At 36.7% G+C, this 11817-nt stretch overlaps 1 protein-coding gene across 7 annotated transcripts in view; it reads left to right on the top strand.

Moving 5' to 3' along the window:
• Nucleotides 1-11817, top strand: part of UHRF1BP1L (UHRF1 binding protein 1 like) — a 72097-nt gene that overhangs the window by 10613 nt on the left and 49667 nt on the right. For 6 of the 7 annotated variants that reach the window (XM_026086382.1, XM_026086379.1, XM_026086380.1 and 3 more), the window contains 2 exons: nt 7524-7686; nt 8719-8757. In XM_026086382.1, coding sequence (XP_025942167.1) covers nt 7624-7686; nt 8719-8757 — 102 coding nt within the window. In that variant the 5' untranslated portion in view covers nt 7524-7623. Of the gene's footprint in view, nt 1-7523; nt 7687-8718; nt 8758-11817 lie in introns of those variants that run through there. The other variant, XM_026086383.1, reaches the window with a different exon arrangement.

Genomic DNA, 11817 nt, shown 5'->3' on the forward strand with positions numbered 1-11817 from the left:
AATTCAGAAATTGATATAATATCCAAGATGAGGGCATGCTGTCATACTTTATGATGACATTTAGTACTACTTTCCATTCATTTTTTATATAGAGTAGTACTTTCACTTTTTTGTATCCCAGGCAGCTTTTTGTCAAATTGTATCTTCTGGTTTTATTTCCTAAAAATGTATGTTTTACTTAGAACCCCGTAATTTTTATGAATTATTTCTTCAAGTGTCCAGTACCTTGTATTGCCAATGAGTCAACTGCTGTTCAAAGCCGTTAGTTGGTGTCTTAGGTTCCTCAGAGTCAGTTTACTTCAATGTTACTGTCAACTTTTACTTGTCTTAACTTGGTCTGTGGAGCTAAAACTCATCTACTCCAAATCTTACATAAAACATAGTTAATGCCTTCATGCTAGGTGAAATACTATTTTAATACACTGCATTAAAACTAGAACATCCCTAAGAAAGCGAGGATTCATTCAAAGGCTTCTGTTACTCCACAGTTCACCACCTTTTTCTGTAGCATTACTAAATATATTCAAATGTCTTTAGATTTTTACATATCCTTTTGACATATTAGATACTGTTGCTCTTGTGGTCTCCTGACAAGTTTCTAATAATGTAGAGCCCCTATTACATGGTTAATTTTTCTAGCACTTTTTGTGGTGGATGTCTTGGTCAACATTTTTTAAAGAACCAAGAAATGATATCAGCTGGCTAACTATAATCTTATTTCATATGTTTGAAGGATTAAAATAGACGACTTTTACGGAATTTGCATTTGTTTGTTCCTGGTCCATCACTTTCGTGCAAGCTTCTCATTGTTCTCATTCGATACAGGTCAATCACTTGTTGCATCTATAAAGTCTGTCTTCTTCAGATGACACCTTTGCTTAATGACAGTGAAATCTTTTTAATCCTGTGTGACTGTTTTAAATCTGTCCTATCCTTTCTCTTCTCTCCTTTCCCACTTGGATCAAAAAGGCAATGCTATTCAGAGCTCTTCTGAATGTCATTATGCTTAATGTTATTGGTATGTAGAGTTGTTTTTGTTCTAGGGAGTCTGTTGTCTTTTCTCCTCCTGGACTTGCTGTCATCTAAATGGACCTAAGCACCTTTGTCCTTTGGGCTTAACTATTGATGTGCTGCTATTGCAAAAGTATGGCAATGGTCCTGAACTGAGTATTTGCAGGTGAAGTTTTGTTCATGAGAGACTTTGATGTTGCTTCTGGCTACAGGAAATAAACACAGAGAGGAAATTATTATGTTCCTTGCAGCATGTTATTTGGTGTTTTCTTTTTTCTTTTTTCTTCTTTGTTTTTGGCTTGGTGAAAGGTGGGAGGAGCACTAATTAGGGAATTTTTCAGACCAGGTTGGCTGTTAAAAATCAGCTTTAATTTGTGGTGTTACACCAGATGAGAGGAACTCATTCATAGCAGTAGACACTCTGGTGATCCCAATTTTTTTTTTCTGTGACAGTTTTGATGAATGGTTAGTTCATCTATCTTCAGTTTAAGTGTGAAATCTTAAAATTCCAAATGATACAATAAGCAGAATGATACTAGGCCTCCTTCTCTCTGTTCCCTAGAATCGTGGAAACATGTATCTTCCTCAGAACTACAATTAAGAAATGAGACTGTGTTTCTTGCCTCAGAAATTGTATGGAATTCCTTAGTGATCTAATAACTTGGTTCAGTCAGATGAAATTGGAAAAAAAAGAGTCATCTTTATTTTCCATTCCTATTATTTTATTATTGACACAGTTGCCAGTTTTGTTAGGACACGCTGTCCTTTTCCAAAGCCTGTTTGTTTGAACCATTCCTCTTTTTTAAAGAGTTCTAGTTCATAACATGGAGATAAGCAAAAAAAATTGGCACATCTTAGATTTAATATTGTCTATCATGATCAGAGCATATACATAGGAACACCTCATTGAAGGAACTTTACTTAAAAAAGGGGTGGAGGGATATGGTAGAAGCAGCAGAATGGATTATATATTCAGTAGATGCGCAAAACATCTGAGAATCCCATTCGAAATGTGATCCAGGCTTTAATTATTTCTATATTAAATCCAGAGGTTGGAGTTTCAGTTGAATTTGACAAGGCATCTGGTATTCTCTTCAAACCTTTGTGGAATAGTAATCTAAACTTCATGTGATCAGTGGCATTTATTTTATAAAGCATAAGCTTGTGCTTTCAGAGTTTTCTCTTCTGTCCTCTCTGATGTTTTCTCTAGTTTTTCATCTTGACTGTTGAGCACTGTGGAGAACTCTGTTCAGAGCTCCAAGCCTGTGTTGTCAGAAACAAAACTCTAGATTATGCATCTTCTGTCAATTTTTATTTTTTTTTAAATATATCTCTGGAAGCTATTAATTCCGGTCCTAACAAAATATGATTATAACTTATTGCACCACATATGACTCTTATTACTGTGCTGTTATTGTGCAATCTTTTATACTTTTCACTAGCCACTTAATAAGTACTCTGCATATGAAAATTGAACTGTCTACCTGCATAATAATATTTAACATATATATGTGTGTGTGTACATATATATACACACACGTACACACCACACACAAGTGTGTGTATATATATATGTGTGTGTGTGTGTGTATGTATGCCCAAGGGAGATAGGTCAAGTTGTTTGTGGTATGGATAACTTCCTATTTCCTGATTCTTGGATTTAAAGTCTCAAATATTTTATAGCGTTAATGTAGCTTGTAGAATTGAATATTGAACTGAATTGAAATTGACATTACAGATACAGTAATTCAAACCTCAGAATATATGCTTTGAGAAAGGAAGGGTGGTTTGTAAAATTTAATGCTTTAGTTTTGTGAAACTGAAACTAAATCAATGAAAACATTTTTGCCAGGAATATCTTGTGGTATTAGCAGACCAAGTATGTGCAGTCTCAGTGCAGTGATGTTTAACTGCAACAGCATGTTTAACTGCAACAACATAACAGAAAGCCTTGGTGAACTCAGATATGCCCTTTATTCTATTTCTGTTCCTCTTGCTCTTCCTTTCAACTTTCTCTATTGTCCTTCTTTATTTGATTTTTGTACTAAGTTATACGTGTTAACACTTAGTCTGTTCCCTAGAAAAAGAATATTGGTCAGGAGTTCATGGGATGTTGCAAAGGGAAATGACCTTATTCTGTAGGCCTCTGCTCCCAGTTTGACACAGTTTTTAAGGAGTAACCAATTCACCCTAAGGAATGAACGCTAGAATGAAAAACAAATTACAAGTGTTTGTGTGTAGGGAAGGTATTTGCATGTGCCAAGTCAGAGACAAGAATGTATGCATATGACGAAGCTGGTTACAGTCTTAATTCCAAATAATAATATGGAGACCTCTTATTAGAAATAGAGAAATTTTAAATGGTTTTCCATGTGTTTACTATATCAAATATGATAAAGATTTCAAATTACTATGTACAAATTACTATACAAGATTTTCTACTAGCCTTATGAGAAGTACCTCTCTACATAGAAATTGTGTAAGTAATATCATAGCCTAGCAAGTTCTGAAAGTTCAAGCAATTGAGCATTCCACATCCAAGGGATATAATGGTTCTTTGAATACAGGGAAAATTTGTCAGCCTCAAAAGGCCTAATGTCTCCTTTTTAAACTTTGACTGACAATAAATATTTGAAAACATCTTCAAGGCACTGTTAACAGCAGAGTTTATTTTAGAAAAATATTAAAATGTGATTTAGCAATAAAATTAAAAAGTAATAATATTAAATTCCAGATTTTATCCGGGTAACAATTTTCTCAGTGATGGTTATGCCAACTCATAGCAAGTTCAGCACTGAATTAGAGGCACATCAACCTGTCTGTGGCACACATTCTCCCTGAGTCTCTGTTGACTCAGTACAAAGCAGAAAGAAAAGTCAAAGCAGCATGGCTTGGTGCAGCATGTCCTGATTCGATGTACCATGGGATACTAGAACAATACAGTATGGAGAGATGTGTTATCCTAAGGGTATTTTTTTGAATTCAAAACGCCATTCTCTTTGTCCTTTGGCTTATCTTTTACTTTTGTCCATGAAGTTCTGAATTCTGTAAACTTCCATGGCTTTTGTCTCACTCCCAAACTAACTGGTACAATCACATTTTGTTTTTCAGGCTAGCTGCCCATATAGGCTGACTTCTAATTTTTTGTGTAAGTTAGAGGTCACCATGTAAAACTAAGGCATTTTCATTTTATTTGAGGTTGTATAAAAGGGTGCTAAAGCGCTGAAAATATCTTGAGAGAGAAACAAAACAAGTACATTCTGTAGAACAACTGAGGCTACAAGAAGCAGGGAATTAGCAGAGGAACTTGAAATGACTTGACATCCTCTGGGGAAAACTGGCTCTGGACAAAGCAGGTGGAAGATGTCGTGTGGTTGTCACATATTATGAAGTTACTGTGGGTTTTGGAAAAATGCCACTATCCTCCCCAGTATCCACTTATCAACCACATTCCCCCTGTGGAAGTGGAATGGAGAAATCTGCTACTAGAGGTGCCTAAACCTGAAATACTTGCTCACAACTCGCTTATTAATGTTTCTTTCTGTGACTCTTGAACTGGAAGGCGTCGTCCTGTACTCTTCTGCTGGTCTGTGCTGAATGAAGCAGCACTCAGAGCTCTCTTCCTTCTCCTGACTGCAGAAGAGGAGATGTAACAAACTCAAAGCAATGTTCTTGAAGAGTTAAAAAATGATGCAGGAAGGGGAGAAAAATGGCACCGCTTATTGAAATTGCTTTCCCTGTCCTTCTGCCCCTTCTTGGGAGGGACTGGCTCCTATTTTGGCTGTCTGAAGCATCAATCTTTTGCTGGGTATCAGAAATAACTCAGGATTGGCTTTGCTGTCTCTATTCTCCTCCTGAATAGTATTTTGGTGTCTTTGTCACTGTGAAGCTTGGAAACATTCCTGTGGATCCTCTGGCTTTCGCTGTGATGTGTCTGCAATTGAACCCAAACTGATTAGATTTGCCTCCAGGCTTGTGCGGCATAGCAATAGGGAATCCTGAAAGGAATTATTCCACAGAGCACCAAAGTCTCATGAGACCCTGAGCCTTGGCCTTATCCTGCTGCTTCATATCTCTTATCTGGGCACATTTTGCAGTCTTTGCAGTTCCCTGGAGCCAAGTTCTCCCAGTTTCCTCTCCCCACAGAGGCAGAAGGCTCCATACTGCCTTCCTGCTCCTGGGTGGAGGGTAATACATGTGTGTGTGTGTGTGTGTGTGTGCGCGCAAGTGCATACTTACCCTGTGCATCAGTCTACATGGAAATTGCGTATACCAAATTTAAGTGGTTGGCATGAATTTTTGTATACAAAAGCTGGTGATGGAAAATACATAATGAAATTATGGCGTACATTTAAGTGGCAGAATATTTTGACATTTGTTATTTAAATGTGACTTAAGACTCACAAACTGGCATTATTTTAACATTGATCATTGTCTAGAAAATCTAGAGAGATAGCGATATTATGGTATGATTGAAAACATTTAATGGCCATTTTATTTTTCTAGAAATGAATTAGCTATGTCAGATGAAACTTCTCAGTATAAATTCTTAGATATGAGGCTTTGTTTTGCATTGACTGACAGGATTACTGCATGTTTTACTTAGGCAGGTTATTCAGCTTTTCTCAATGCTTTTTCTCTTTTATTCTTAAGAGATAAAAGGGACAAAAAAGGATGAATGGAAAAAGTTAAATATTTTAAGTCATTTATTCCCCTCTTCATGCTTCTAACTGGAACACTTAGAAGTGCATCAAATGTCAGGAAAATCTGTTTGTAGACAGCCTTATTTTAATATATTTGTAGTACTGAAATTATTAAAATGTATTATTTCTGATTCTAACAAAGCTCATTCCTGCTGGGTAGTTTATGCTTTTTAAGCAATAAAGAAACAACTGCAGCTCTTCTGTCGTAACCAGCTTGTTAGTATTATTTGCAAATACATCTTGAATAATTTAAGGATGACTTGGTATAGTCAAAAAGAAATTATTTAGAAATGAGTTTTTAACTGTGAACAAACTTCACCACCACTATCACTACCACCATAAGAATGTCTTAATCTTTTTGTAGAACTCCTCTTTATGATTAAACTGACAGATGATGAAATTCTGTAGGATTATGATATCTGACTGACTGTTTTATAGGAACCATAAAATAAGCGTTTTGGTTTTGTCAGGCTAGGCAAAAGGCGTTTCCAAAACTTACCACCACAAGAACACAATAGAAGTATTGGACTGAGAAAATGCCTGCCATATGCTTCGAGTTACAATTGGAGACTGTTAAGATGAAGAAGGCTTGCCAGCCTTTTCCCTCTTCTTTTGCTGTCCTTCCCCCATATATATTAACAAATACTTAAAACTTTGTATAGAAATTGGTCTCTTGAATGCGAAGGAAATACGTCTGAGTTGCATCTCCTAAGGACATTGCTTCAGAGCAATGTCCAGTCATTTTGGACAAATGGAGCACTTTGCTCTCTGCCTGGAGAATATCAGCATAGGGAGATTTCAGTGAGAAGAGTCCCAAAGCATAATGCAAATAGTCGTATTCTCTATCTGTGAAATTAAATCCTAATTTGTGAGCAGGAGCAAATTTCCATGGTAGAATGTAGGTGCTATTAATTAAAGCCTATTCTTAAGCTTGTAGTAGATTGGATATTGCAGTTGTTGATCTGAGGGTACCCATGATTTTGCCATGTTATCGTAAGGATGAGAACCACTTAACACAGTTACGTGTTCTGGTCTATTGTATCAGTAAATCACAGCACCTTTTAAGTATAGTGAAATTTATTGCATATGTTCTCTTCTGAATAATTACATTTTTTTTAGAGTTTGTGTATCATACTGACCTTTCAAATTTTCATCCTAGATACTAAATGCATGAGATTGCTGTGTACATGTAGTGTGTGTGTGTTTCTAATTTATGTTCTTTATTAAATTCTATGATTAAACCTGAATATTATAAATAAAACTTTTCTTTTTGAAATCTAAAGTGTAAATATAGATAGAAAAGTACTATGTAAAAGTAGTACCTTTTTGTTTCTTCTCTTAAGTGAATTCTCAGCCACTCCTGCTTGCTCCAAGAATGACAGTATATGTTGTAGGTTTGGGAGTGATTTTTTTTTTTTTTTTTTCTTTCCCCTCCTCCTTCCAAAACCTAGAGAAGCATGAAATGGATTCAATTCTGTCTTACAGATTATAAAATCAATACTTAACTACATTCTAATTAAAGATTCATTATTCAGGGTGATGGACAAACAAGAAGTACTATCTCATAATATATTTAATTCTGTGCATTTACTTGTAAATGGAGATGATTAGATGAAAGAAATTTAGAGGGACAAAGCACATGTGAAACATCATAGTACTATTTCTTTCTAGGGTGAAATTATACTCTAGTGTTTTTTTTTTTCTTTCTTTCTTTTTTTGCAGAACATTGCTGAGTTAAATTGTCAGCTATGTGTGGGACAGCTCTGATTGCTTTATATGCATTTACTTAAGATGCATGTTTGCTTTTAGGTTCACCAAAAATCTGTCGCCTGACAAGATCAACCTGAGCACATTAAAAGGGGAAGGTCAGCTGACCAATTTAGAGTTGGATCAAGAAGTGCTTCAGAACATGCTGGATCTACCAACATGGCTTGCTATAAACAAGGTCTTTTGCAATAAAGCATCTATTAGGGTGAGCATTTTATTATGTTGGGATGGTAATTAACTAAAACTTTCCTTTTTCCCTTTTGTCTCTATGAAATTTCAAGCAGTATTGTATTATTAGAAATTGTGATGAATACTTAAAATTTCAGAGAGAAAAACAAAGATTTTATCAGCAATAATTGTGTCCTAATTTTTGTTTCTCATAGGGTGGGCAGAAACAATGAAAATGAGCAATTTTTTTCTCCTTTCTGAGTAAATTTCATCATGCACACTTTAAAATAGGGGTAGAGATAAAAGCTTGTCTTTACCCATGGTAATTACAGTCTCTTATAATTATTTAGTATGCTCTTTTGTATGTGTTATTTCTTCTCTTTCCCTTCTTTTTCTCTTGCTGTCCCTCTGGTTCCTTTCCCATCTCCAAAAATGTCTTTCAGAGGGATTTTGCTCTCCGTGGAAATGTGGAAACACTCTGCTTTTCTGATCCTTATGGCTGCTAAGAAATGAGGCAATGTACATTGTCTTCAATCCTAGATTATACTAGTGTAAGAGTAAGAAATGAAGCTATGGCTTGGGTTTTTTTGACTGAAGTTATGATCTGGTCTGGTCAAGGTTTGGCAGTTTGTTGTTGTTGGGTTTTTTTGGGAGATTGTCCTGGTTTTTCTGAATGCAGTGAACATTCTGAATGCGATGCTTTGTTACAGACATCCGGTTATTTATAGGCCAACAGTACAAATGTGGATTTTCTTTCCTTTTAAGGAAGGAATGTGGAAGACAGTGTTGCTTTTCTTAATGTTTGACAACTCAGTATTAAAGAGACAGATTCTGTTTTGTCTCTCTGTGTTTTCCTTTCAATGATATGTAGGTTCTGAAGTTAATTTTCTTTCAGGTGTTAAAAATAGTGTGTGTGCACAAGCTTATTATTCAATATTTTCAGATAAACTTGACATTTTGAAAGTAATATACTAATTTGAGTCCAGGAGTTGTAACTATACATAGCTAAAACACATTTTAAACAAGTACTTCATTTTACTTTACTTTAAAATAATGTTTTCTCTTGCAGATACCATGGACAAAATTGAAAACACATCCCATCTCTTTGGTGAGTTCTGAAACCAACTCCTAAATAGCTCTGTGTAGCAGAATTAATCTCAAATATTTATATAGTTCTCTTGAACTGACTTAGAAATAATTTAAACATTAACAGGCCTATACTAAGCTTCCTCTGTGTAGCAGCAGATCAAGATAAAATACCTTAAAGTTTCTGGTAGTTGGTTTATTTTTTACTATCTATGGCTTTGAGTCTAATCATCATAATGTTTGACTGTTAGATGATCTCTATCAGAAAAACAAGTTCTTCAATCATTATGTCGTATTTCAGCTTTACCTGACAGGTAGTTATTTGTCCAACTAGTGCTGTTACAAGTTCCTGCCTATCTTTTAGAACTATCATTTATCAGGCTTTTTGCATTCTACATCTATACCCTACCCATTCATCCCAGCTATAGCAGGTTTGACACAAGTCACATTTACAGTCACAAGTCACAGCCCAAGAATTCAGTTTGGATGTAAAAGATGTAAATAAGACTCAACCCAACTGGAATAAAGCTAATTCTTGTTTTTCTGTTTTATTTTGTTCTTTATTTTTAACAAGTATCCTAAGAAGTGTGGGAGCGCTGGAAGTAATTTGCTTGAGATTGATAAGCCTTCTTAATGATATTTTCATAAGAATAAAAGAATACTCTTTTAATTGTCATGCTTTCCAAACTCGCTATGAATACTTGAATGTGTAATTCCTTAGTTCTGAATCAGACTTGGAAAAATCTGTTGTTTTAAACCTTGAGGTATTTGATAGTGATCCCTTGCTTGTACCACTTTTTCCTCCTGACACACTGAGCTTAAAGTGTGGTAGTGGTGAAGTGGGATGATGTAACCTCTTGACTGTATGATGTAACTGCCAAATTAGAAAATCAGTTTAAGCTGTGCTATTCTTAAGGATTTCATACTTCGACCTACAGTAGCAAGGCCTTACTGTTTGCTTAGCTTGTAGTGAACTTAGTAAGCAATCTTTGAGGCTAGAATAACTTAGAAGGTCACCTTTGTACTATAAAAGCTTTCTCTGAACCAGTGTTTTAAATGGAAATTGATATCAAAAGATCACTGTTTAATGGTTTAAGAGCCTTTGACTTCTAAAGGAAGGTGAATTTAAAGGATTAAATGTCCGACTTCAGCTCTTTATTACATCACTGAATTTCCACTATTTGGTGGGGCTATCTTTACAACTTGAAAGCTTGACTAGATTTTAAGTAACCTTATTTAGCTGGCATCCTCTATATGCATAACTTAGAAGGTAGCTAGAGCCTGGCTGTCTGGCAGGAGGTACATTTTCTTGGAAATGAGTAATTCTTTGTGTTTAAAAAAAAAATAAAATCTGTTAACATAGTGGCAAATACTAAGTTATCTTTGCTTGTAATCAATCACTCTTTCTGTTTTTGCATGATAAACAGTATAATTTTGAGGAGGGCTGCTAGAAGTTTTTCTGCTATCAAAATACAAATAGTTACCAGTGAGGAAAGGAAGAAAGGATAGGCAGATCTGCATCCAGATGTTCTTAGTTAACTCTTATTTATATTACATGAATTCCTTAATAACAGAATCGCACAGAATGGTTGAGGTTGGAAAGAACCTCTGGAGATCATCCAGTCCAAACTCCTGCTGAAGCAGCGTCACCTAGAGCGTGTTGCACAGGACTGCATCCAGACGGCTTTTGAATATCTCTAAGGATGGAGACTCCACCACCTCTCTGGGCAACCTGTCTCAGTGTTCTGTTACCCTCACAGTAAAGAAGTTTTTCCCTGTGTTCAGATGGAACTTCCCATTGCCTCTTGTCCTGTCCCTGGACACCACTGAAAGGAGTCTGGAAATCGCTACCCTACTGTACTTTGCATTGCACTCATGTAGTGAAGGAAGCTCAGTGTTCCAAAAGTCTTAGTTTAATAAACCGTAAAAGACTGGTCAAATATCCAAAAAATGACAGGATAACCAGAACAAATCACTGCTGCTTCCCCTGTGCTCTTCATAAACTAAGGGACTGGATTTTCTTTTTCTTTTTTTTTCTTTTTTCCCCTCTGTTTGCAAGGCAAGTTGTTCATTGAGACAGGTGAGCAAATCATTAACAAATGTCCAGATTTACTGTTAACAGCTAATGGTTCCCTTTGGGCATCATAATATGAAGTGTAAGAAAATATGGAGTAGGGAGTTTGTGAATTTCTAGGGAGCAGGCAGGGCATTTTATGGATCAGAGTAGCATAGAGAAATGTTTGTAGAGCAAGTGGATTACTGAGACAGACACAGTTAACATGGTATGATAACTGCAGTGGGTAGGGCAGGGTGGAATTGTGAAAAGTCTCAAGTTGAGGACAAAGTTCTTAGTGGTGTGGGGTTTGGGGGTTTTTGGGGTTTTTTTTTGCCTGACTGGGGAGGGAGTAAATGTCAGAGAGCTAGACAAGGAAGTAACATTAGCTGTTTTTTTGAATGAGCTTGGGATGGGACAAGATTGCAGAATTGTAAGCCTTAAATCAAGAGCCCTCCCAGCTTGCATTTTAAATTTAGATCACAAACATTTTAATGTCAGTAAGTTAGGAGATTCCTGGATTTACACAGCTCCAAGAATCTCAATCCCCCACAGCAGTGGAGTTGCCAGAGGGCTCTGTGCCGTCTGAAACGGTGCATCATAACACTGTAGAAGAAGGCTGGAAACTGGTCACTTCTTATAGGAGGGGAAAGGCTCTTACTCCTCCTGAAGACTTGCAGTTGAGGAACAGGTTTAGTGCCCTCCAGGATGAGGAGGAGATGGGCACGGCTTCAAGGGAAGCAACTGGGCTGACAGACCCTGTGCCATGCTTGAACACCCTGAAGCGGCGAGTGATTGTTGCGGGTGACTCCCTGCTGCAGAGGACAGAGGCATCTATCTGCCGACCTGACCTCTTGTCTAGAGAGGTTTGTGGCCTGCCAGGGGCTTGTGTGAGAGACATCATGGAAAGACTGCCAAGGCTTGGCCACACTTCGGACTATTACCCACTGCTGCTCTTCCATGTGGGCGCCAATGACACCAAGGGCAAACTGGAGACCATCAAGCAGGATTTCAGAGCTCTGGGGATGG

This window comes from Apteryx rowi, unplaced genomic scaffold, assembly GCF_003343035.1.
Source record: "Apteryx rowi isolate R43461 unplaced genomic scaffold, aptRow1 scaffold_691, whole genome shotgun sequence".
Classification (NCBI taxonomy): Eukaryota; Metazoa; Chordata; class Aves; order Apterygiformes; family Apterygidae; genus Apteryx; species Apteryx rowi.